Source organism: Colletes gigas, unplaced genomic scaffold (genome assembly GCF_013123115.1).
Source record: "Colletes gigas isolate AHSC1104 unplaced genomic scaffold, ASM1312311v1 Colletes_gigas_Sc00036, whole genome shotgun sequence".
Lineage (NCBI taxonomy): Eukaryota > Metazoa > Arthropoda > Insecta > Hymenoptera > Colletidae > Colletes > Colletes gigas.
In genome coordinates this window covers 525,319-552,708 of record NW_025106665.1, presented here as the reverse complement: position 1 = coordinate 552,708, position 27,390 = coordinate 525,319, and the positions used below count along the sequence as shown (strand labels likewise).

The 27,390-nt window shown below is 37.3% G+C and overlaps 3 protein-coding genes across 13 annotated transcripts; 2 read left to right on the top strand and 1 right to left on the bottom strand.

The window, feature by feature from the left end:
* The first annotated feature begins 1,478 nt into the window (after window positions 1–1,478).
* Window positions 1,479–2,159, top strand: LOC122402454 (mitochondrial import inner membrane translocase subunit Tim8-like). The gene is made up of 2 exons (XM_043405245.1): window positions 1,479–1,709; window positions 1,960–2,159. Exons 1-2 carry the CDS (start codon window positions 1,590–1,592, stop codon window positions 2,131–2,133), a joined length of 294 nt encoding a protein of 97 aa, XP_043261180.1. The 5' UTR covers window positions 1,479–1,589; the 3' UTR covers window positions 2,134–2,159.
* A 523-nt stretch (window positions 2,160–2,682) lies between these two features.
* Window positions 2,683–5,927, bottom strand: LOC122402439 (ufm1-specific protease 2). 4 transcript variants are annotated; one of them, XR_006259512.1, is made up of 11 exons: window positions 5,724–5,927; window positions 5,410–5,625; window positions 5,110–5,337; window positions 4,862–5,032; window positions 4,687–4,780; window positions 4,328–4,588; window positions 3,822–3,968; window positions 3,610–3,745; window positions 3,409–3,529; window positions 3,276–3,347; window positions 3,059–3,199 (listed from the first exon to the last, which is right to left on the bottom strand). XR_006259512.1 is itself a non-coding variant. In XM_043405215.1 (10 exons), the coding sequence occupies exons 1-10, from the start codon at window positions 5,760–5,762 to the stop codon at window positions 2,988–2,990; spliced, it is 1,758 nt and encodes a 585-aa protein (XP_043261150.1). In that variant the 5' UTR covers window positions 5,763–5,927; the 3' UTR covers window positions 2,683–2,987. The 4 variants fall into 4 exon arrangements, 3 of the variants coding, with proteins under 3 accessions (XP_043261150.1, XP_043261152.1, XP_043261151.1); XM_043405215.1 differs by having other exon boundaries at window positions 2,683–3,199; window positions 3,276–3,529; XM_043405217.1 differs by having other exon boundaries at window positions 2,683–3,199; window positions 3,276–3,529; window positions 3,822–3,929.
* Window positions 5,928–6,207: 280 nt separating this feature from the next.
* Window positions 6,208–27,390, top strand: LOC122402444 (tyrosine-protein kinase CSK-like). Of its 8 annotated transcripts, XR_006259513.1 has the most exons (11): window positions 6,208–6,366; window positions 6,956–7,062; window positions 7,157–7,330; window positions 9,315–9,357; window positions 20,110–20,493; window positions 22,095–22,748; window positions 22,898–23,093; window positions 23,549–23,635; window positions 23,718–23,810; window positions 23,885–26,646; window positions 26,692–27,390. XR_006259513.1 is itself a non-coding variant. In XM_043405222.1 (10 exons), exons 3-10 carry the CDS (start codon window positions 7,192–7,194, stop codon window positions 23,978–23,980), a joined length of 1,692 nt encoding a protein of 563 aa, XP_043261157.1. In that variant the 5' UTR covers window positions 6,208–6,366; window positions 6,979–7,062; window positions 7,157–7,191; the 3' UTR covers window positions 23,981–27,390. The 8 variants fall into 8 exon arrangements, 7 of the variants coding, with proteins under 7 accessions (XP_043261157.1, XP_043261156.1, XP_043261160.1 ...); XM_043405222.1 differs by having other exon boundaries at window positions 6,979–7,062; window positions 23,885–27,390; XM_043405221.1 differs by having other exon boundaries at window positions 23,885–27,390.

The window sequence follows — 27,390 nt, the reverse complement described above, 5'->3', positions numbered from 1 at the left end:
TTCTAGCAATATTGTAAAGCAACTTTAGTGTACATATATTAATAACATATATTGTATAGTGTCTTCTATTTATATTAATATATATAAATTAACCTATTAATGAGGAACAGAGCACTGTGACACGCATAAAATTATATTATGTAAAATATACAGTCGTAGTTGTTCTTACCTATATCTCGATGGCATGACGTATTATTGCTTTTTTATGTTTTCGAGACCACAATAATGTGAATATTTCCACAAAGTTTCCATAATCCTTTCGCGATATTATTTGGCATGCAAAAACGTTATTATAACCTGCACGGGGGCGGCTGTATTTATGTTGCAGCAACATCCTAGAAATATGCCCAATCTTGTACAAAAATATTTTTCACACTATTTGCAATGTGCCGTAATGTATAGATACGTACTTTTTCATTTATATATATAGTTATTATACATATTACAACATATCGTGAAATCACAACAGGTAGTTGAATCAGTTTAACATGACTTCTATAACAAAAAGAAAGATTACTTTAATAAATTTTCTTTTTAAATAATAGATTTCTGCTATTTCAAACACTTACTGCTTGTTAGGTGCTGTGTATAAATGATGTTCTTGGATTTATAACGATTATAACAATGTTCGAAAAATGTTAATAACGTAATGGCAACCCTTATTTTTTGTTAAATATTTTAGCATATATAAATTATTATAATACTGATACATAAATATATTTACTTTGTATATTGCGATGTACTCAATATGAAATAAGATTTAGCGTCAACGCGATAATAGAGTAACGTGTTTGTATGATAACAAATTGAGTCATTTTGATTACCATGTATGTATATAGCAGATACATCGAAATTTGCATATATTAATTATTTCGTTAAGTGAACTTTAGTATGTATTAATATTGTATTAATAGATACTTTTGTATTTATATTTTTATATGATTACCTTTATTTTAATAATGCATGAATTGATGTTACTGAAAATCATTTTATAGATTATACCAGGAATACGTATCTAAAAATACAAAATCTTCGTATCTACGGTACCATCTACTCATTATTTCGAATGTACGAAAATCATTGCATACTAAACGTAAATAAATCAATCAGGTGAAAGACTATAATAGAATATATTTAAGCATAGTATTACGTCATCCGTAGAACATACTTTCACTATCAAATATCAGCCATATGTAAGTTGTACATACGATTTACGAACAGTACCATCTGGATACCATTAAATTTATCAATAGCTAACGAAATATTCATTACGATTCAAATGTATTTACTTATATTTCATAGTTTAGTATTTGATGGCATCACCGAATAAATTATCAAGTCTGTACATAGTTATTTAGTAATCAATAAGACTTCGTAGTTGGTAACTATGAATAGCGGTCTACGAAACACGTTTGCTTGTATGGTATAATTTTTTAGTGTATGCCCATGAAAAAACGGCTTCTATCATATCAATTGTAACTTATAACACTAGTAACGATCGGTGACGACCACGTGTGGGTTGAAAGTGTTAGTAAATTATCAGTCTAGAAAAATATTATTGTACAAACAATTTTCCAAAATTACAAGACATGTCCGACCTATTTAGCAGTAGCCCATCTTTTCAAGATGATAAGTCTAATAAAGAAGTGGACAATGAATTACAAGAATTTCTTATGGCTGAAAAGCAAAAAGCACAATTTCAAGCTCAGGTGATTTCTTAATTAAAAATTAAATTGTAAATAATTAGATGTTGATTAGCTAATAAATCTACTAAAATAATTTAGAACTTATTGTAAATTATGTAGAAGTTCAATTTTGTATTCAGTACACGTACATTGAATACTATTTTCAGGTTAAAATTTTTCAAATCAAAATGTACATTTGTGAAATAGTAAACACATAGAAGTTATATTATCAGTATCAATTCAAACCCGTAACAGTTTGTCCATACATTTTTAGATTCACGAATTCAATGACTTTTGTTGGGAAAAATGTGTGGATAAACCAGGAAGCAAATTGGACGGTCGGACAGAAACATGTTTGACCAATTGTGTTGATAGGTTTATAGATGTTTCACTTTTAATCACAAATCGTTTTGCACAACTCTTGCAAAAATCTGCAGAAAATATGTAAATTGTTATTCATAAATTATTTGTATTGTTAATGTAGAACATTGAAAATAAAATTATTTTTATGTGTTTATGTAACACAAAAACATTTAGTTTTTAAACTGCAAATGAAAATGTATTTAATATTAGACTAATAACAATTATCTGTTTTTTCAACAAAATTATTCTTCAAATTTATTTATACAAAAAATTCAATTTATATGTTACACTTTACAAAATGTACATCTGAACATATGTATAATTGTAAAATTTGTTTAATTCCTTTAAGAATTATATGAAAAACATAGTACATTATAACATTGATGTCACAGTAAATACATTCTTAATTCTGTGAATGTCTATGCATTTTAATATAATTATTTTAGATGTGCATAACAATTTAGCAATATAATAGTTATTGTAAACATAAATGCATTTGATTTTAGATGAACTAGAAATTCACAAAAAATTTTTCATATGTAAAAAATGTAAGAAAATAACTAATGATAAAATACCAAGACAGAATTGGAATGAATGTTTAATGTGTATCTAACATTAAATACTATATTCTCTTTAATTTGTTCCTAGGAAATTAAGAAAAGTGCATCTGGTTTACAATTTCTTTACACTACATAACATATGCATTGAAATAATAACAAATGTGTCTTGTCTCAAAAGTTTTTGGATAGCAACTTTTATACTGTAGTAATTATATAACAAGACACAGTAATTGAAGTTGCATATCCATTTGACATTGTTTTGCCTATGTAGCATTAAACTGTATACTACATTACTGTTGAACATCAATTGGCAATGAGTATTTCCAAACAGTATCAGCATGATTGTATACAATTTTTTTTAAAATCTGGTTTTATATGATCAGATACACACTGGTCTTTGAGGAAGACACATGTTGTAAAATGCATCTTTTTTCCAAAAATCTTTTGTTTTCCATCCACACCAACCTTTGTTTATTATTGTTGGTAAATGTTCTGGACCTGTATAATGTGGATCTAAAATAAAAAATTTAACATCCCCAGTAACTTGATCATAGTTGATCCCTAAAATTGTGTGAGCTAATACACCACCACCTAGAATATATTTAAAAATTAAATTTAACAAATATAGAAAGACACTTTACATAAAAACAGGAGAAAAGTTATGTACCAATCATTACTGGTGTACCCTGTGTTTGAAAATGATATAACAGATTAGTAGCTAATGTTGATACTTCTTCACCTGTAGATGCACAGAGTACTTTAACAGTGATACCTAACAGAGTTTCTAGTACAAAACCTACTTCTGTTGAACCAATCCACTGTTTACTATTAATGAAATTTGAAGGTTTATCTCCTATGTCAACCAAACATTTTTGTATTGTATAATGAGAAGGTATTGGTATTTTGGTATAACCTTGTAATCTATAAGAACCAAAATACTGTTACTCACAATTTCATGCGAAGTACTATAAATTAATTAACTATTTGAATATTGATATTACCGGTACCAAGAGATAATCGTTTGTAGAGACCTGTACGCGCATCCCCACCCATTATCATCAAAATTATCTTGCATATAATGATGATATGCATATAAACCTTGTACAATGCTAATTTTTCGAGTACTATTCACTACATCTGTTCAAAAATTTGTAATGTATAAAACAATATACAAATTGCTAAATTAATGTAATCCACAATATTAAATACATGCCATCGTTTTGTAAAATTGCTTCATGAGGATTTATAAGCATATTATCTGCTTGCGACTCATTATAAAATTTTACAGCGTTTCCATAGCGGAAATACGGTCTAGTCATATCTAAGTTTAAAATTTTATGTAAATCTTCACGGTATGGCACTGTAATTAAATTTAAATTAACCTTAGGTAAAAACCAATTTTGGATATTCTTCTGAATGCCACTCGTGGCCGATCTTCGCATTAAGGCTGGAAACAGACGAGCGATTTTTACTGTTGCGACATCGCAGCGATTCTATGTTTTTCCTTGTTTTGCAATTAAAACATAGCTCGACTGTTTCTAGCCTAATAGCCAGGCCTAACCTAATTTGATGTTTGACATCTATTCCTTCTGCCATCTAACCCCTTTCAATTTTATATTGAACTGCGCATACCATTCAGAAGAACAAAAATCCCCATTTTAAATATATGAACTTTTGCATTAATTATATAGAATAATGAGATATCATGAAAAATCTTACTTGTTTCTTTGTCAGTGTGATCACTTGGATAGACTACTGTAAGTAAATGTCCAAAACCTTGAGCTCTGAAGTGTATGGGTAGCGGCAATTTTATAGACTGTTCAGATTTTTTAAGCTGATCCTCAAAACATTTTTCTATTAACTTAATATTTCGACACATAGATTCTACCAATATCCCATATAAATCTGTCGAATTTGTATTGAGATTGACCAATGATAATGTGTCAATAGATAGATTGCACTCCAAACTGTCGAATGGTCCTAATTATGGATATTAAATTTTGAGTTTTATAATTTGTTAGTTAAATACATTAACACAGTAACTATAATTTCCTGACAATAAATATTATAATACATACGTTTTACATACTGGAATACCGGAGCATAATTATTATGTTCCTCAGAAAGTCTATCTCTGGATATTTTTAAAAGTATGTTAGCATTTACAGCATCCTGTTGAATTTAATAAAATAAATATCATTTTCAAGAAATTAGAGAAACACTGTATACAACAAAAAATATAAAAATATATACCACAACTCCTGCTGGCCGAATAATGCCTTTTTTTACATTTGTAGTTCCTTCATGATATACAGAAATGTCTAAGAGTTCCCTCAAAGATGTATCTTTTAAGTTAGTATCATTATTGAAAAGAAATGCATTTTTTGATGGAAACTGAAATCCTATTTTTCCTGATGCTATCTGCTAAGAAAGAATTACTTGCTACATAATGAATTTAATGTTAGGTTCACGATGTTCATGATAGAATATAAATAACTTACATTTTTTCTAGTTTCTTCTAATACATCCATTATGTTACCATTTTGAGCAATTAAAGGTAAGCTTCCTCTTATTCTAATGTACATAAATTCTTGACGAATGTCATTTTCATTAATGGTTTTTACATCATTAATAGCTTCAAGTTTTTGATGAATATAAAAATATGTTTCTATCTTTAAATTCTGGTGTGAATATTTCAGAAGTAATGGATTATCTGTGATGTCGATATCCTAAATAATTTTAAATATATAAACTTCATATTGTTTTTCTTGTCAGTATAAGAAGACTTGTAATAATCTTACTTGAAATGTATCTGGAAGCTTTTCTTCACATTCACCAACATGCAAAATACCACAGAGATATACTTCTGCTGGCATGTGTAATTGCAATGTTGTATGATTTACAGTGGCTTCAATGTCATCCAATATATTTATACTGAATGTTAATACTGTTAAGGTATTATTGTACATGACACCATACAGGTGACCTGCCACACTATCCTTTACATTTTTCAATCGCTAAAAAATTATACATGTTTAAAGTTATTGTAATTTCCAGCACTACGCAAACGATTTGTTTAAAAAATATAGTAAGTTTAAACATGTATAATAATTACCTCTACAACGTTAGATAAAATTCGCAATTGCGGTGCCATTTTAGCAATCTGTTTATAAATAATGTTTTTACATAAATTTATTCACGATCAAATGTACTCGATCGCCATATGGTAAGGATTAATTCAAAAAGCACATTACAACAAAGTCATCTATGCGAAAACTATGCGAAACACACCAAGTATTTGAGTGCACATGTATGCATACACAAGTGTTGTATATATAGATGACAATTTAGTTTTGTTTGACACATTTACAAAATGACGATGAGGATCATTCTAAGTCGAGAATAATAAAAAACATAGAATGACGTTCTCAACCTTATCAGTCAATTTTAGAACACATCCACCTGTCAGATCTTTTTACTAGAACCCGATAGTAATATTGTAATGTTGGTATTACAAAAGTTACTAGTGCTCTGTCGTGGATTAACTTCAAGTTCTTGTTTCTCGTAGATCAAGATGTTCTTCACTCGGGTCGTGTGTAGCAAAATGGCCGCTCGACCAAAGTGAGTGTGACGTTTCGCGAGGTGATTATATTGTTGTTACGTGTGGTTTCTATGAATATTTGTTCATGTGACATAGTGGTATTGTGCTTCCTGTGTTTATCCGCAGGCCCGCCAAGAAAATTCGTGTATACGACAAGGTGAGTACCACATTTTCCGACGTATTCGCGCGCAGGATAAAATTGTTGCGGTACTGTTACACGTTAAAACAGTTCCAGTCTTGTTCTCCTAAGATATTCTTTCTTCAAATACACCATGAAATGACAGAAACACGATCATTCCACCGAATGAACACAATTGTCTTTTGAATTGTGCGAATGGTTAAATTCGATAGGAGATTAGATTTAAAGTTGTTACTCTCTCTTTTGAGTTAAAAGTGGGCGTTATTTAAATGACACTGGCAGTTGCATTCTAAGAGCACCGAATGACAGAGAAATAATCGGTTTCATTGCGTTTCCTACTATTCCATATTGGCAGTCGGTGACATTATCGCGCCTCACTTTTTGGCACGTAGAGCTCCGCAAAAAGTATCACATGTATGCACAGAACCTATCTCCTATCCGATACAAGAGGATTGTCGAGGCTACAGGATGTCTAGGAACTGGCTCTCAATTATGACTTTCAACAATTCGGACGATCGCGATTTAGGAAAATAACAAAAGTTTTTCTTTTCATTTAGATCTTGTTATTTGTTTTCGTACCGCCGTTAGACCAAATATCTTTTCGCAGATTACATTATGCAATGTACGTAGACCTTTATTACCAATCATCAAGACTGAGCGAAAGGATTCGTTACTTCAAACTTAGCGTATATGTATAAACGTCAAACACGCTACGTAAGTTATAGTTATGTAATGCACTATATTAATACGGTAATAACGTTGGCATTTAATTCTCAGGTATATTTCATAAGTATAAATAATATTTCAGGGTAAAGTAGTAAACGCAGCGAAACGGAAACTAGTATGGTCGAGCCGAGTACGAAATCGTTGCATTGTATTCGAGGCCCAAAGGAAAAAGATGACTCCTGTCACATCAATCGTTCGTCGAATTATCTAAACGTTTTCAAAGCCATTTCATCGATACGTTCGACGCAGGCCGTCGGTGAGCAATAATCGAGGCGCGTCGAGACACACACGTGCCCTTTGCATTTCAATTTTCCCGCCACAGTTTTTCTATCCTTCGGTTCGCCTTTTTCGGCCTATCTCCGCGTACTCGGTGGAATATTTTCTACCCACGTGAAAAGAACAGAGGACACAGAGACGAGACCTCGCGCGAATGATTAATACGCTTCCGAGGCGAAGCGAAATAGCTCATGCGAACTCGAGCAATTAGCAATTGGCTAATTATACGGTTAACGAACGGTACAAGGCATCCACGTCGAATAATTCAGTCACAATGCATAATTGCACGCTGTAAATGGGCCGCTCTTCCTCCCTGAATATTTTTCCACGTGTGCCGCGCGAACGGAACCGCGTACTGGATGAAAAACGTAGTCGACGGTTTGAGTCTTCTCGTTGCGGATTTGCGGCCGAACCAACGATTCTCTCACGCGTCTTTCTTACCTAATTAATTCGGCCTTAAGCAGAGCTCTGAAGCAGAGTGAGAGGGAACGACCGCAACCTTGCGCTGAATGTTACAAGACGCTTGCGCGCCCAATGATCAAACGTCATCGTCGCTCTCACTATTCCCTATCGCAAAGAATAATATTGGAGGCGAGTACCCTTTAACCCTCGTACAGAGAATTCATTTTTACCCAGGCAAAGCTGTTCCCCTATTCTTCGTTCAAGTTCGATCCGTTGTTTACTCGAAGGAGATGGAAAATACAGAAATATCTTCAACTTATCTTACCACCCTTATTTAATCACCCCTTCGTCAGTTGTACTACGAATAAAACACTCTGCGATCGTTGACGTTATTGTCAACGTAGAATGTAATCAGACTAACTGTTCAATTGAAGTTATATTGCATATAGCTCTTATCATATGATAATGGTATAATCAACGAAATTTACTTAATTTGCATCGCAGATATCGTTCCAGTTTTCGTATTTAATTATGATAGTGTACGAATGTTTTGTAAACATCTAATAGCAAGCAAGCACGAAAGTGATGAACTAATTACATTTCAGCCTACACCGGTGTCCCAGATATTGAAGAAAGTTTTTTCTTTACTTTTCTAAATACATTTATCGCTTACAAATAACACACAGTAAATTATATATAAATTTACTTAAGTCAGTTGAATATGTTATTACGATACAAATTTCGTTTCGTGTTTGACTATAGAAGACGCTGCATTCGATCAGAGGAATATAAACGTTACCAACGCGCAAAATGTAAAGTAAACATCTATATTATCTTTCACGTTATACTGGTTTATTGCTTTATCTACACGGTTAATACCCAAGGCAGCTTTATCTGTTCCGTTGCAAATATTCAAATTTTTTTTAACGTACGTTAATTCCTATATTGCTTTGCCCGATAAATGATACTGAAATGTTGTTTGTTGCCTCCATCGTAGGCTGCAACTATTTTCGCTTTGTTCGGTATTTTAATTAGCAATTGAGCGTCTCTGTGAAACGCTAGGTCTCGTCTATAGTTAGTCTCATTAAATTCGTTACGACACGCTCGCATCCCACTCTTCGTTACTATTTAAAAACGCGTTAGTCAGCGGCCGCAATTTTTTGAAATTTCTAAAAAGGAATTCCGCGGAGCTGCGGAACGACTCGAAGGAGGGCGAGTATCGTTTGCAAGATTTATCGCGTGTGACGAGATTGATGATTTCTCCGTGGAAGAATTCTACAACTTTGATCGAGTGCTCCTCTTCGAGCAGTTGGACGTTAAACCGATGAACTTTTATTTAGATTTAATAACAGTTGTTACGGCAGTAGATGGCTTCTTTTATGAATATTATTACTGCTATGTTTATTTCGTCTTTTGTTATTATTATACTCGCTCGACTATTCAGATAAAATTGATCCAGATTGGATTAAGATTTTGACGATTTCTTGAACGGGTTTATACATCATTGTAATATGTGGTTGTTAATAATAATAATAACAGGTTCGCTTTTATTACTGTTTCAGAGGGTCATATACCCGGAGGATGGACAATCAATTTGAAGTATAGGTAATATCTCAAGTATTTCGTAGGATAATAAATTCTTCTATATTCAGGAGAGTGATGATTCTACTTGAATAAATAAATCAAGAACGTAGAATAAAATGTTTTTCTATGAGGTCTTTTTGAGATAATTGAATTTGAAAATTGATCGGATACGCGTGCTATTGAATACGATTTTTCAAGCGCGTTTGTCCATTACTTGCTATTTCCACATATGCCGCTGACCAGCCGTATTTTATTGCACGCGTATCCGATGAATTTTCCAAGTAAATCTTCTCGAAAACAAAGCATCGTACGAAATAATTATATTCTACATTTTCGACTTATTTTTTCACATTAAATAATCCCCTTCCCGGTTGTACTATGATTGCTGGCAGATCCTGTATAAAAGAGACACAAAACATGCAGTACAACACCTGTTATCTGGACAGTTTGATTCTACAAATGTTGGCTACCTAATTCTTGGTTATCCGGATATGCATCAGATACTCTCAGCATTAGAGACGTGAAAATAGCTTCACTTAAATAGTCGCGCGGACATTATCCTATTACCGATTTATCACGCGTTATTATTACATTTGTCTGGAGAATCGATGTTCTGCTGTGCTGTGTCGTGTAATCTAGTAACTAAATAATAATGTTGTTTCCGATACGGTGAAGGTGTAATATTTCTTCAAATAATAATCCTAACGCTGTGACTAATGGAAATTAATGTGTTATCATCGTTTCATGTACAACGGAAAAATAAAATATGTTCAATATACATCGACGAATGGAACAGTTATATGGAAATAATTTAACATATTATTTATGTAAACATTCATGTATTGCGTTATAATAAAAAAAATTAGTGGAGATAAAGAAGAAATTTAAAACTATTTATCGATCTGCTTCTCGACGTATTCTGTTTATCGGATTTACCAATTAAACTCATAAATCTCTTCGGGATTGCCCGAGGCACGGAATTATCGAAACAATGGCAAGAATGTGTCCTTAATGAGATAATAGAAGACGTATTTTATCACGAAAGGTATCACGATCTTATGGATTAAATTGTTATGTTGTGCTGCATATGAGTAATTTTCAATGATGTTAATTAATTCCAAAAGTCAAGGACACTTTATCGTTTCGCGGATTATTTCAATAGAGAAGCGATAGATCTTACGTTCTGAGGTTTTAATGCAAAACTTCCGCGCTGCGCGTTTCTAATTATGATTGCATCTTTGCGTCGTGTACTTTATCCTAACTGTCGCAAACGTCAAGAATTTCTAATTAATACGAGCATTGATTTCGATGTAGATCTCTGAGAACACTGGAAACGAATAATTTCAAAAAACTTATTAATTGGACTCTGTGGTAAAGGCTTCGTTTACAAAATTTCTGAACTGTTCTATTATCTTGCGTCGTAGTAATTATCCTATAAATTGTAAATTCTGAAGGATCGCGATTAGGCCGTAAGAATTAAGCGTCGGTTTGTCTCTAAAAGGCATCTCGAGGAGCCAGCGTGCAATCCATCATGGATTAAGATAAGATTCATCGCGTAAAGCCAGATGCACATATTTGAGATTCAGCGAATGCTGAATATGCGGGGATTGTCCGCGTAAATATAGTGGTTTATATCTTTAAAGCTGTCAAGCAACCGCGCCGTAAATAATAAACATATAATCGAAAAGCGCCGCGTTAGCAAAGCGACTTTTAAGCGAGGCTTGCGTATAAAAGGCCCGGTAATTTTCTTAAATAAATATCTTCCATTCTTTTACAAATATTAATAATTGATGTTGCGTTTTTTCTATCGATGTACCGTTTGAGAACTGTCCTCGTCGATCGACGAAATTTCTTCGCGACTCCGAGAAGCATAGAGCGTCGTTATAGCGAAGCTTCCGGTGTTTTAATATCGGAGTCCCTCCTCATTAGTAAAATTTAATGACTTACCCGGTCGTCTCGCGGTAAATTCTCGACGAGTTTCCGGAGATTACTCTCTTGGAAGTATAATTACTCCGTTGGAACAAGAAGCGTCTTTATAAGTTATGTGGACCGTGTTGCGACGCGTCCCGATATTACGTATTTGCGAATCAATGGGCTTTTTGATAGCTTGCGGCACAATAAAACCTTTCTTCGTCTCCTGTTTTGTTCCCTTTCACCCTGGAAGCTTGATCAATCTTCGAACATTGGCGCGTCAGTCCGCGGCGGTTATTTTTCTGGGTCACGTAATACTTTCTTTACGCTTTGCGACCAAGTTTGCGTGCCGCCATCAATACCGATTCCAACATGTCTCGTGCGAATCGTGTTACGTTGCCATTATACAGACAGTTAGAAAGGTAGTTCCAGTTAACGATTGTTGGAACAGCGTATAATTGCTCCTTGTTTGATTTTCATCTTGAAAATTGGTAATGAAAGCGTGGTCGATTATGGTAATTTTTTCCAGTCTGTTTGGCAAGTTAAGCTTGTTTCGGAGCAACGGCTCGTGCACGAAGTTAACACGTTCACTGCCACGATGCCGTCTCGATGCCACTGTTCGTATTTTTCACGAACAAATCATTCTTTTACCGTTCTCTCGAACGCTCATCCATTATTTAAGAGTAAGCGAGAGTTAACACGTCAAGAACTTAAAAATGTTCAATAATATAACAATCATGATAATAGAAAAGGCAGTCGCGACTCTTTTACAGATGCTTGTACGTGCCTGAAAGTGTTTTTGTTACAAACGTGACAAAATTTATAAGTAATGTTGGGACGGTAGACGTGACTCATTCCAGCCACGCGAATATTTCAGCCGAGCCGAGTATTCGAATACCTTCGTTACACGCGTGGTTCGAAGAAATCGAGTGCTTTCCACTTGTGACCGTCGATACACAATTGTACAGCTTTTATCAATAATGGAAAAGTTTTTGTTCGATTCGAACGTACAAAAACCTAGACCAGAAGTCTTCTACCTGCTGTGGAGATTTTCAGTTAGAATATTTTAGGGAGTGTACGGAAAGTGCAAATTGTTCCTCGTGGCAAAAATGAGTTCTACGCGGGCTGCTCTTATTCTATTCGTTCCGTGGCTTTGTTCGCGGCGTGTCGTTACTTTTACCGTGGAAAAAAGTGTGTCCGTTTGCTTCGTAAACGCGTGCGGACCGTGTGTAACGCGGTAACGCCAGATGGAAAACGACGGGTCACGGTACAGTAACGTGTACTGTTAAAGAGAAACACACCAGAGCAAATCTGTCGAGCGTGCTCTTTGCTCCCGGGCTTCTTCTCTTCTTTTTCTCTACCAGCTGCGTCTTCCCTCGCGTGCCGGGGATATTAATAGTACCCGGTTACGAGACATCGGCGCGAATAAGCTTTGCATAAATTACGCAAAAACGGGTGGCCCGGTGGCTCGACGAAAATTTTCGTCGCCCATCGCGTACGCGATCTACCTACGCCCGTTTAACATAAATTCACGCTGCCTCGTCGACGACGCATAATCGTCGACGACCCGCCGGAAATACACGGCACCTTTCATCGATCCGATTTTCCGAACGACTACTTTCCTCGCCGGGAAATCGTTTTCGGTTCACCGTGTCGTTTCGAACCGCTACCTGAACGCAGGATGCAGGCATTCGGCGCTCTTGGTCTCATTGTTCGGGCTTTTACGACTAACAGGGGTACAATAGATCCCCGTGTATCTATTTTGGAACACCCATTGTGTTCCGACCTTCCTGTTGTACGAAAGTCTCCGAGATAATTTAATTTGAAAATTTGCTGAATTTCTGTGCCCCGTCTGTCCACCGTTCACTGTTTCTACTGTCCTCACTTTAGCGATATTAAACTAGAGTAGGGATCTAGGTACCAATCAGACCCGCATTTTCACGGACGCACAGTACCTACGAAGTTCAACCGGTGCTCTATAAATTTTCTCGAAACAAATATAACAAGTACGGTATATCAAAAGGAAAACGGAAAAATTCTATCAAAAGCATCTTGATAACGCTCGAAAGAATTAATTTTCTACACTTCGTGCCTCTATAAATAAGTACAAATGGGTTTCGTTTCGAACAATTTCGAGTGTATCGCGCGTTACGTAGAAACTCCGCACGCTTACGAAAGCGACAGCGGCGAGTAAATCTTCTCGGCGAATAATCGCATCGAATCGCATAAAAAGCTAGCGTGAAAACACTCGTGTTTTCTGCGATGATTTCGAGTGGAATTCGCTCGATGGAATAAACCGCGCCGTTAGTCGCGTTGTAACGGTATTCTTGTTCCCGATTACTATAATTGAGACAAGTCTCTACCGTGATAACGCGTACGAGTTGATAACTTTTAATTACCGTCAATTACGGATTCAATTAGTTCGCGCGGCGTTACAAGTTTATCCTTTATCCGGCCGCGGATCGGACCTCGCGTCTCGCAGCGTTCGTTTGTCGCTTCGTCTCGATGCTTAGGCGCTGCCATTACGATTTTCTCCTTTATATTTTTCTTTCTCGTTGGTTGATATCTTTAGACGCGAGGAACGGGCGGGGCGCCTTGTGGTTTTCCTCGGAGGGGTAGGAAACGAGAGTCTCGAACCTCGTGGGACGCGCGTACCGTGTACGTGTACGATTTTCACGCTCGATATTCGCGACGGTTTGTTTCTCGTTCTCATAATTGATCCATGGGCCCCCCGAAATTGATCAATTTCCTCGCGAGACGACTATCGAGTTACGCGGGAACCAATTCCATCGTGAAAATTCATTTTACGAACGAATAGGCGGATTTCGTAACGCGAATCGTCGCTAAGGACAATTTTCCTAGCTTTGTACAGTAATTTGCAGAAGATGGAGAATAGATAATGCCCCTCTCACGACAAAATTTTTCCGATGTTCGTTGAAATATAAAATCCAAATGCAACTGTTTTATTCGCGTCGATTATTCATATAAGGAAAGTCCTTAACATCTGCAAAATCCCACACCGAGGTTAAGAATAAAACAATGAAACAGGAAAAGGGAATAAGTTACTTCTTTGCTGATTGTAGCTTCGACAATAGTACGAGATGTGTTCGAGGAAATTTTTATCCGTTCGCTGCGAAATATTTTATTCCTTTTTAACATATCCTTCGTTCTCTCGAGTTGAAATTCTTAGTTCACGAAGCGCATTGAGCTCGTCCGCAAGACGGTGAATAAAATATTTTAAATTCGTTCGCTAGTCTGCTCTCGTTGTCAGTCTCGAAGTGAAACTTATATCCGTTTCTTCGACTTTTAGGCCGAGATGAGGCCTATTTCGACCCGCACGTAGCTTGTTCAACCTACTCTAGCGATGCTCGGATAACACCTACACTCAGCCTCCACGAGCTATCTACAAGGTGACTCATTTTATTCTCTAAATGCATGTAACGCAGAAAGTATACCGAATCGAAGAAATCGCTTCTCCATCTTATCAGCAGAATTTTACATTTATGCTTTATAATCGTGATCAAATTTGAACCTCGTGGATGATCGAACCGGTGAAATCACGTACGCGTGACAGCGGCCGTCAAAGTGTTAGTCTTTTCAGAAACTGATGAAACAAAAAAATGGACGATAAAAAGCGTCGACAAAGGCCAAAGTAGATCTTGGACGATAATAGGGAAATTTTCTACAAACTCGTCGTCGTGAATCGACAGAGATTGGGTCCTTTTTATATTTTCGCAAGTTTCCCAGGGACGGGGACGCGAACTTAAGGCAAATTCTTCTCGCGGCATCCGTTCGAGGATCCGTGCTTTCCACGCATCCGGTTTTACGCGCCGTATAATAGGTTCCTGAGCATCATTGTGCGCAGCCCTCTGATATTTCCCATCGGAATCCAGAATCGACCGGGCGACTTTGTAAATAAACCATCGTGCGGAACGTTAAAAATGAACGCTCCGTTGATGCTGGAAATTGCGCGTTTCCACGGGCGCATCGTATAATCGAATAATTCATCGTTCAAGCAGGTCGCGTTACCTGTCCTTCGTCCCTTCGTACGTCAAGCCACCTGAGTCGCTGATGCATGCAATCATCGTCTCCGAATTTCCGTTTGCTCGTTACTAATTACCATGACTAACAAGGTACAGCTGTCCGAGACACGGATTCGGGGGTTGGATCTCGCGAGAAATACTCGAGGGCTTTAGGGTCTTTCCCTCGCGTATAATTTCCGTGCAGCGAGCGATTCACGTTGGATTAATGTTTAGAAGAAATTGTACCTTCGAGTGTACAAAGAAGTATTCATCATGGCGAACACGCGCAGATCGATCAATTCAGGGTTCTTTTTTGTCCGTAATTTAACTATTCGACTTGTTTTATTTTTCGACCCGTAAATAAATTCGAATAAATTTCTCGTCGAAAATGGAACGATTTTTCTCAAGTTCTCATTATAAATTGAAATGCCCCAAGGTACGAGGCGTGTTGCATTCAGCCATAAAAGCACTCGGATAAAGGACATTTTAAATTCAACGTAATTTCGCGAGAGAGCTCGACTCGCCGCGAACGAGCATTTTATATTCGAAATTCGAAAAGCGGTCGGAAAAATGTGGTCATTTATGCTTACGTAACACCCATTCTCGTATTAGTATGTTCGGCTGCGGCTATATATTACCACGTGATATAACGTACTCGTCATAGACATCGATCAAGGATAAACTCAAGTTGAATTATTCAATATTTGCTCGTGCAATGGATTTGGTTTCACTGGTGTGTCCGATTATACAGGGTGTTCGGGCAACCCCGGGAAAAAATTTAATGGGAGATTGTTGAGGTCGAAATAAGACGAAAATCAAGAATACCAATTTGTTGTTCGAGGCTTTGTTAAAAAGTTATTAACGTTTAAAGTTCCGCTTGTATTTTTAAGGATTATATGTAAGAATTTTTGTCTCGAAAATACGTAGGATTTCGGGGGTATGTCTATTCATCAAAAATGACTGTAATTGACCCCCGTAACCAAAAATAATTTTTTCAGAATGATTTGAAATGTTTTTATAACTTTTTAACGAAGCCTCAATTAAAAAATTGATATTCTTGATTTTCGTCTTATTTTGGCCTCTAGAATTTCTAGAGGGGGGGGGGCAAGAGAACAGGGGCACAGTTTTTCACGAAAATTCATCGCCAACCGAAATGTAAACAAACAATTTTCTTAAAGTTAGAGTACGCTGTTATTGAACATGTTTTTGAAATAAAAGAATGGAAAATTCAAAAGTTTATGGTGTTTGGCCAGAGAAAAACGTAGTATATTGAGTTCAAAGTTGATCGAAATGTAATCACATTTATTGCGATACGATTACGTGTATTAGATCGTAAATACACTATAATCTCTAAACCGTGCAGTAGTTGTTTAATTATTATGTAGTTACCATGTCACTGCAGTTTAATTACCGTGCGATTACATGTAACCGTATCGTACCGGATGTAATCAGGTTACTTTTTGTACTCTGACTGAGTTATTAGTAACGATCGTTCCAAGCGTACAATTATATTAATTTTGTCTCGTCTAATATGGAGTACAAATTGTTTTCTATAAGGTGAAATTATGAACGATTTCCTGACCAAAGCTGAACCAGTAGCTTCATATTTCTTCTGGTCATTGATCTACTTTTGAATCTATTGATCACCTATAATTTTTAAAACACATCTTACTCGCCCCGTCCAACGAAACATAATCTATCCGTGGTTATTTTAACGCGTTTAAACGCAAGAAGTTCCCTTGTAAGAGGTATATTTTGAATCGTTCGATCGGAACTTCCCGGTTCTGTTTCCAAGACCCCCAGCGTAAACTTTCAATTTCGTGAATCGCGATGCATTCTTGCGCGCAGTGATCGGTTCGTTTAACGTTATGTCCGTCGAACGAGGGACGATTACCGGGAATTACAGGAATTTCCTCTGGCAGCGACTAATAAACCGTGAAAAAAAGAATACGGGGATTAAGGACGTCGTGAATCTGAATGGGCAGAGCAAAGGAGAACGGGCAGGGCATGTTGTTTCATGTGGTGCTGGGATTAAAAGCGGGGGGGGTTTATCCGTTTCCCAGCCGTTTCGAAAATATACTGGCGTGATTCATCTTTCACGCACGTCCGTCTATCGGTGTCTAGCGCATTATAATGCCGACCGAATGAACGGATGGTGTTGTATGCGTTGGAACAATAGCCACTTAAACTAACAGGCTTATTAAATGCTCACCTTAGTCCGCGGATGCAGGATTAAATATGGCGCGGACTGTATGCACTGCGGTCGTTTTGCTTCATAAATTTTTATTAAGACACGTTTCTCGTTGTATTTTCGTACATGTTCTCACCTCTCAAGGGGGGCACTTAATTTGGCATGAAATATCGCATCGTACATCGTCAGTTTCAGTTTCACGTTTCTTTCGATCCTCGAACAATTAATTTAAAATATCAATTTGCTATTTTTATAAGTCGAACCGTGGCTCGGTTTATTCTTTCGTCTTCAAACATTTCAATCAACAGAATTGAAATAGAACGGATACTAGAACCGTAACCGATATAGAACCAAAATAAAATCGATATCTTACAGTTTAAGCGACCGTCGCTGTATAATGGATCGCTTCCTCTTTGCTTGCCCATTAAATTAAGAGTACGAAATAAAACGTTCGTCGAGTCGAATCGATCGAGCAGCGAATATGCCCGACTCGTCTCGCGCTTCCTTTCATCTCTCGTACGCAGTTTTTGTAACTGAAACTTATCAAGAATGTTTTGGAGCCAGCATTTACCGCGAGCGTGCTTTAGATATCTGGTTGCTCGAGTAACGCTCATAAAGATCCACTCCATCGTGGGGGACTTGGTCCGAGGGGGCATGTGGTTCCAGCGTTGATTTTGTCTTTGAGACACACGATAGCCGTGCTCTTTTTTACTCCTTCGTCCGCGTATCAGTTGACGATACATCTCGTTTCGCGTTAATGTGGATCGCAGACTATACTGCGTCTCAACCTAAGCTGGTTACGTTTGATTAGCCTTGCTGTGGAAGTATATCAATATCCTTAAAACACTTTGTCGATAGTACTCGATTTTTAGTACGCGTGAAACTGTCGATGTCGAAGCGATCAAAGTTTGTTCGAATCGAAAAATGGAAATTTAAATGTTCGTTGCAGTATTCACTCGTTAACTGATTTTTTCCCCTCGCCACTGAACCGGTTTCACTCTCATCACTGTATTAGTTTATATATAAACGTTTCCAATTCTTTTGCCACTCGTTGGTAATCTACTAATTGGTCTCTAAACAGACTCTATTCAAATGAAATATTGCGTTTAAATAAATCTTCTTTACTCCATTCCTAAAGTTTGATATTTTGTCTAAATGGAGAAAGAATAACTAGCAGCCCACGTACGTTACGGATCAAACGAGGAGGAATAAATATTTTCCTCGTAAATTAATACGCTTAGAGCAGAGTTGTGTTATGTATTTGATTGTCCTAACTTCGTTGCGGCTCAGTCTCCTTTCTCAGAATACACGTTACACACGGTGTGCGTCACGCAATTGCACCGACCTTCAGTTTCGTTCGAAGATAGAAAAGAATGATAGAGACCGAAGTTAAATGGTATAACAAGGTCTATATTCGTGTGACCTCGTTTAAAAAGAAACTGCGTCCATGGACCTGCAAAGCGCAATTGCATTTTTCTTTTTAAACGGAACCACACAGTTTCGTCACTTTGTGTGTTAAGTTTGTTAATTTGTGTCCGTCGCAAAGGGGATTAAGCGCGGTATAAGTTTCTCGAACACTTGAGGTGCTTTTGCGCGCAGAATATCGAGGAGAATCGATCCAAAAACAAGTGCAGTTGTGCTTTGCATATGTATCGATGCACACCTGCAAAAACCAAGGTCATAGGAAAATAGTACTCGTTATACTATTCAAATGTTTCCTCTGCCATTAATTTCCATATTCAACGAAACAGGAAGTAAGATAGATACCAATTGCATGACGCATCCAGTACAAATCCATTGCGATATTAATTTCCACAAACCCTGTGTCCTTTATTGCTTATCATTCGTAGTTGTAGATTCACATACTTTTATCAAAGAACATTCACGAAATGCCATTCCCGTTTGATGAAACTATGCAGTATTGTAGAACGGCCAAAAGGATACTGATTTTTTTTTACATTTTTTCAAATTATGATAACCGTCTAAATTGGTTTATTCATCCTTGTAACATCCACTTGTCGCGATTGCAGCTCGTTAGTAAAAATAATAACATACTAATTTCCTATTTATGATATGTAGTGTCATATAATAAATTACACTGGTAGGAATTATGTAATGCAATACAGTAATGCGCAAATAGCTGAAATGTTGCCACTGTTTAGTACGGTTCAAGCGTTCGAATAGACAGGGCGAGTCGTGCAACTCGTCCATCTCTGATACCTCCTAAAGTATGTATTCTACAAAAGAGTTATTCGTCTCTCGTTGAAGAGAGAAAATGAAAATAGTTTACCTTATTCGTCAAAAAACGACGGTAAACGTGATCTGTTTACTTTAATTTTTGTTTTTAAAATCCTCTTCCATAAAACTGAAAGACGAGACGTTGGAAGTTAGTTTCGTTCTCTAAGCTCGAGTTACCCTGGCTGAAAAAAAAAAAATATATTTTTGGCCGCTCTACGAACCTGCGTAGATTCATCGGGACTGGAGTGGGGGGGAGTGTAGGTTACAGTTCGCGGATGTTCCTTGTAAGTGGTAATGGACTATTAATGAAGCCAAACGGTGTCGGTGACCGACGGGGCGGCGAAACGTGTTACAAAATGACTAATTGAACGTAGGACGTAACAGTACTTAAACAGATGTTGTCGTTTGCAGGTTCGCAAAGGCCACCGCGGGAGTTGCGATGCCAACGTATCACAATGCGGGTGGCGGATATCCGAATGTGTCAGCGCCAGCGCGGCAAGCAAAGCTCGATGGCAATCAAAATCACCATACGATCCCCTCAAACGTAACGTCCCATCCCCTTCTACAAAACACACCGCAACACAACGTTCCTTCCAACTTGTCTGCAAGTAACATTCCGTCCCATCCAGTATCACCGACAATGACTACGCATCCGAACGTCATCGCTCCAAACATAACCAGTCACATGAACGCCGGTACGCCTCCGGTAATCCTCACTTCGAACGTCACAAATCCTAGCAATCCCGCTGCGTTATCGGCGAATCCGAGGCACGAGGTCAAACTGAACGCTATGCCGTACGTATTTGTTCCTTGACGCGTTGATAACAGATCGGTCTTTAGCCATAGATCGCTATTTTTTTGTTTTTTCTTCTGAATTTTGTTTATATCACCCATCGGAATGGTAGCGATACACAAATAATTCCTGTACAACGTGCATGTCAACCACTCGTACCGATTGTTTTTATCGATAGGCGTAGTTGTATTAACTGGGAAAACTTTTAAAAAATAAAACCACTGTTTGTATCGTACCAGGGTCAATTATTAATTAGGATTTCTGGCGGAACGCTTCTTTACATTGCGCGGGACACTATTGTTCCACGGAACACACAGTATGGGAATCGTTGTTTTATGTACTTTAACACGTTAAACTTCGAGACTCGTGCATCACGTTTTCCAGTTATCCGTTCGAGCTCATATGGCACAGGAATTATATCTTTATGTATCGAAATCATTCTACAAGGGAGTGGGATGAAGTTAAAAAGGATTCTATAGTTTATACATTTGAAAGCTTTGTTCTAATAACGTTTTTAACTATTTTACTTGGGCTCTCTTCCAGCGTAATACTCCTGATACGTACGTAATTGTTTCATAATGCTATGAATCATATGCGGTAAAACGTTTAAGGATGTAAGATATCAGTGAATAGATAAAATAGAACTATGAATAGAAATGTAGTGAAAGCGTTAAAAGAAATGTAACGATTCCCTTTTGCCAGGGCAATATTTACGCGCGAATTTATTTATTTTGACGAAAGAATCTTTCCTCCAAATTAATGTAATAAATAAACTAATAAATTTGTTAAGAAATTCTGAAAGAATGTATGGAGATTTTTTTGACCCAGTGTATAATCACGTACTGCCAGGAAACTTTTTCAATTTTACAAAGATAATTTGCTAAAAATGTTAGGAGGGGGTAATAATTTTTCTTTTCAGAAAAAAGGGGGCATCGGTATAAAATGTTCGAGAACCGCTGCAGTGAGGCATTTTATACGTTAAAAGTATTCTTTGAAATCTCATCGAGTATAACCTTGGAATGAGTAATCTGCTGATCATAATATTTACCATTTCTGAGGAAATTTATTGTTAAAAGAAACCGGAGATTTCTGAGGTGATAACGTGAGATGCCTCACTCGGTAAAATACTGATGCTCTCGATAACTACAGAATACAATGTCGCTCAAAACTTTTAGGACAATTATATTGTCTCGCGAGAATATACCAAGCACCTGTTCAATAACACAGTTTAAATTTATTTTTAAACGTTTCACGCTGCTATCTAAATGCGGATTAGTTCTTAAGACGGATCGATGCACGTTCGCTTTGTGGCCTACGAACAAGTAAAGATCGTCCCTAGCTAAGTTTCGAAGATCCTCAGTGAAGATTTCGAATACGCATTCAACGAGTGAAAGTACATCGATCGTTCTCGTTTCAAATAACCTACATTAAAAAATCGGTTGTCTACGCCGGGGACTGGAGTTTCGTTAAAGCGATCAGGCGATCCTAAGGCTTTTGAGCGGCAGTGTACGTTTCAAGATCCAAAGATTCTCACCTCGATCGTTTCACGTCGACCAGATGAAACGTTACACGCCCTACAATCACCTTGGTCACCGTATTGCAGATGGTTCCACGGGAAAATATCGCGGGAAACTGCCGAGACGTTGTTGCGACCGAGAGAAGACGGTCTGTTCCTAGTCCGGGAGTCGACGAATTTCCCCGGCGACTATACCTTGTGCGTGTGCTACCAAGGCCGCGTGCAACACTACAGAGTGAAATACAAGAACAATCAATTGACCCTCGACGACGAGGAGTTCTTCGAGAATCTGGCGTTGCTGGTCGAGCATTACGAGCAGGACGCCGACGGATTGTGCACGCAGTTGACGAAGTCGTTGCCGAAAAAGGGTAAGCAGGACTTCTGCGTGGACCCGAAGGCGTTCATGGAGGCAGGCTGGGTGATACAGACCCACGAGCTAGAGCTGAGGGAGTGCATCGGCAAGGGGGAGTTCGGCGACGTCCTGTTGGGCGTTTATAGAGGCGAGAGGGTCGCCGTCAAGATGCTGAAGGACAACAGCGAGGCTGCGCAAAGGTTTCTGGCCGAAGCGAGCCTGATGACGTCGCTGATCCACGACAATTTGGTCAAGCTGCTCGGTCTTGTTTTCAATAATCAACACATGTACCTGGTTACCGAGTATATGAGCAAAGGGTCCTTGGTGGATTACTTGAGATCACGGGGGAGATTGCACGTTTCCAAGAAGGATCAGATCAATTTCGCGTAGTACGTAGCCGATGCTTCTACTCTCCTGTTCACGAGGGACCGAGTTCGGCAAAATGCGATCTGATTAAAGAAAATATAATCAGATTACGTATTGCCCGCTCTCTGACGCGGTACGATTGTAAATACAGGTGCCTTCCATTCTGTTTCAGCGACACGTGCGCTGGCATGGCGTATTTGGAGTCCAGGCACGTAGTGCACAGAGATCTGGCCGCGAGGAACGTTCTCGTCGCGGAGGACAACTCTGCCAAAGTGTCCGACTTCGGGCTGGCACGGGACGAGAACTTTTCCCTCGAGGGCGGCAAGCTGCCCATCAAATGGACCGCACCAGAGGCTTTAAAGCAGTATGTAAGTACTCGGTGTACATGTAGAACGTAGAGATAACTAAAGTCCGGCGAGCGAAACCGTTCACTTGGGAAGATCTTCGGAACAGTTTGAAAAGACAGTACACCATTCGTTGAAACGGGCTTTTGTTCAATGGTGTTTGCATTTCGGGGCACGTAGAACCAAGTTTCGTTTCGGTAGAATGTAAAATAATATCAAAATCTCGACAATAAAAGTAACGACGAGACTAAGAGAATCTCTTGTTTCTTATTTCCGAAACCCTTTCCCCTAGTTGAATTGATTTTTTCGTTCGCCGAATCGATAGCTTATCTCGATTTCGCATGGGTTGCATATGCCCCACTCTGCACTTTCCGTCCACTGTAACTTACATTTAAAGTTTGAGTCCCTTCCTTCTCATTGTCAGTTTTTTGCCAAATATCGCGGCACTCGTGAACGTAATTGAAAATTTCTGTTTCCAGAAGTTTTCAAATAAGTCTGATATGTGGAGTTTTGGAATACTCTTATGGGAAATCTATTCCTTCGGACGTGTACCATATCCACGAATTGTGAGTACCATATTTAGATTTGCTCTTTCCCGAGTATTCTCTTTCGTTCTTCACAACGGCGGCCTCTTTCTTCTGATTTCAGCCATTAGCCGACGTTGTAAAGTGCGTGGAAAAAGGATACAAAATGGAGCCACCAGATGGTTGTCCGCACGAAGTTTACGATATTATGAGACAAGTACGTATGATAGTATCCACTTAAAGAACATAATTGTGCTGGTCAATTATAAGTAATCGAATGATCTTTGTTAGGCATGGGACTTACAACCTGAAAAGCGACCTACTTTTTACGATATAAAATTAGTGTTGGGTCAACTGAAAGCTGAATACACCAAAGGTGTGAATTAAAAGAATGCTACTTATTATTCTTAGATTCGATGTAGAAAAGACAAAATGCGGAATCGGCGTTTCCGAAACGATACATTTTTTGCGATCATGGAGCTGAGAGATTAGCTCCAAATACTTTCTATAGAGAATGCAATGTTTTTTATTGTACAAAAGTAGTGTCCTCATCGCTTATATTTATTGTTACTTTAATTTCTTAAAGACGGAGTCTGTTTAATTTTTCTTTTTTTCTTTTGTGTGTATATGAGAATATTTTGCACATACATTAATCTACGTCAATCGTGCCTTTGGCCAAGTTGAAGTTCACGAATAAAGAAAAAAGAAATTCAACTTGTACATCCGAAATTCAGGTAACACTTGGGAAAAAATTCATAATTTAATTTCTTTTATGTGACATATTTGTCCGTTACTTAATTCCTTTTGTAGTCACGTTTCGTTGGAGGGGAGTACAACAATTTTCGCAAAGCTGCGTAAACAACGGGGTTTTTTTTTACATAATTTTCGTCGCGTTAAGACTCGAGAAATGTTTCCAGGTGTAAGAAGCGCCTTACAGTGAACTGAATTTAAAGAAAAAAAAAAAAAAAAACAAAATAATTAGTCTCTATGGATATCTACTATACAATAATCTTTTCGACTTAAACTTGTAAGGTTGGATATTAGAATTTTTTCACTTACGTGTAACAGTAGAAATGGAAAAAAAAAATTAGATATTTTTACCGTCAGCGGTTCGGGAGATCTTCATACCTATTCGAGAGCAGCTAATTGTAGATCGCAAGTACTTGTTAGTTATATAAGTTCTTTAATCAAAGATTCGTCATAGTGAAGTATTAATTTTTAACTAAATTATTGCAACCATTATATACGGATTTATTTAAGTTGTCCCGCGAGATATTTGACTATATATATATAAATATATATATTAGTAGTGTAAATGTATCTGTAAATACTTTTGTACATATCCGACTATCGCGAAAGGAATATTTGGAGTAAAGTTGATACTGGTTAGGAGACTTAATATCGAGAATTGTCCATAATTTTGTTCGTAGTTTTTAAGATGACTAATTTACACAGCGATCAAATGTCCATATACAATTGCACCACGTAACGCAATGATAGAAAACTCAGATATATTAAATATATAAATATATATATTTAAAGTAATTAAATCTTAGACTTTCGTGTTATTGCATCTTTCTTCTGTAATATAGGAGCCCATGACTTATTTAATACTTTTCCAACAGTTATAACGGACTAAGAATATTTATTCATAGAGGTTAGAGAGATCCCAATGAAATGGAAAAAGTGAAAAAAGTATTATAAGATGAAATTTCCCGTGTTATTGGAAAAACTGTAAATTGGTATAGATCGGTATAAAGTTTCTCGCCTTCGAGCGAAAATATTTATTCAAATTCGCGTTTGAATGGAGCATGTTTTAAATTTTGTTATCATAGTCGTATATACTTGAAGATTTGTTGGAATATGAAAATGGCAATGCGCGTCGCCATAATATAGTTACGGATTGGGAATCAGCTGCGACAGGTTATTGACACCGAGAATACAAGAGGACAGGTAAAATATAAACTAGAATGAGAAGACTACAAGAGAAGACTAATAGTTCGCCCGTTAACAAACACGGTGATTTGTACTTTGATAGAAACAGGTTTGATTTTGAACACGTTTCTATGATCGAATCAAATTCCACTGGCCGTTTCAAACTATCAAACGATCATATTTCAAAATGGCGAGGAGAACGGAGTAACTTCAGGCGGTCAGTTAATTTTGATCCGATTGTAGTTTGAAAGTAGCAGCAGGCAGCTGTATAAGTATGTAGCGTATATATAAGCGTATAGTCCGTTAATAACTTCGATGGTATATTATTATGTAACATAATGTATATGGCTCTAATCAGTACCTAACGTTTTCGACGATTTTTCATAGCCTCCATTTTTGCGTTACGAAGTTTTTTGCGATTCGTGTGCAAATACATCACTTCTGAACACTTGCGTTCAGGAATTAATCCATAATCTAACGTCAACGCTGCCCATGCTTCATATTTCTTACGTTTTCTACGCTAACTATCGAAATCTTATTTCGTTATATCCTTATAGGCAGCATCGTGTTACGAGTGTGGTGTGTTGACAATGGTTACTTCATATTGTCCTGTGTAATCCAGCATGTACACGCGAGTCTTTGTTACACAACGGCGTTATAGTCTTCTGAATGTGACCAGTGTGTTGAATTTGTTTATTTTTTACTCACGTAAAATCTATTATAGGATGTAAGAAATTTAATATATATATATATTGAATAACAAATTACACGGTAACCATGGATCGAGCGAGTTTAACTATACCTACGATGTACGGGTATATCTGATCTGACACGTTCAACAGATTGCGTCGAATGACTGAATGAATGCGATTGAAAAAATGCACGCGAGACGAGTTGCGTTAAGGATTTTCAGTTTGGCCTCCAAAATCTGATCTGTACGATTCCGAGAGTGTTCAAATAGTTCGACTACGGTCGCGTTGTTACTACGCTATAATTCTAAAGATTCTCAGTAGGCAGGCTACTAGCGATAACTAAACTGGCTCGAACGGCCAGATATAATAACAGTTAACGAAGTGAATTAATGGATAATAAAGAAGAAGACGAAGAAGAAGAAGAAGGTACACTGCATTTGCTCATCGGTTGTAATTATTTCCGACTGCGAGACAAATGTGTGACTCACGTATCGGCAATGTTCTTCAAACGTCTACTGACATACAGGCTGTTTTACAAAATATGGGCATAACTTCATACATTCGACGCGCAACAGTAATAATAAAGAAAGTTTATACAAACGTTTGTCGTAACTGATCTTGTCTTCGAGATTTTATATTACAGTTATTCATCTATCTTTATACCTGGTTCGAGGCCAGCTCCTTAACTATGAGATATTTAAGTTACTTAAAAACAGTGGTCATCAGCAGTCATTTATTTTATCCTAACTTGCACAAATTTTATAAATATTCATGGTTCATGGGGTCATACACAAGGGTTTAAATTACTTTGCAAGATTGTTGAGACTCTATGAATATTTATAAGTCGTATACAGAGCCAGGTAGGATAAATGTTTGCACTAACTATTTTTATTATCTCTGCGTGTTGAATTAATTTTCGTTACGTCCACATGTTGCAAATCACACTGTCCAAATGCACACATACGAATTTTGCGCTGTAATTACTACTGGGTCTTCCAAAAAGCCACCCAGCGATTAAAAATACTTTCGATGTTCGGAGACATGATTTCGAAACAGAACGATTCGTTGAAGAGAATTTCATTTTGCACGAAAAATGTGACAATTGTAATAAATTTATCTGTCCTTACGTCATTATGTTCCCATTTAACCTTCAATGTTATACTTTTACTG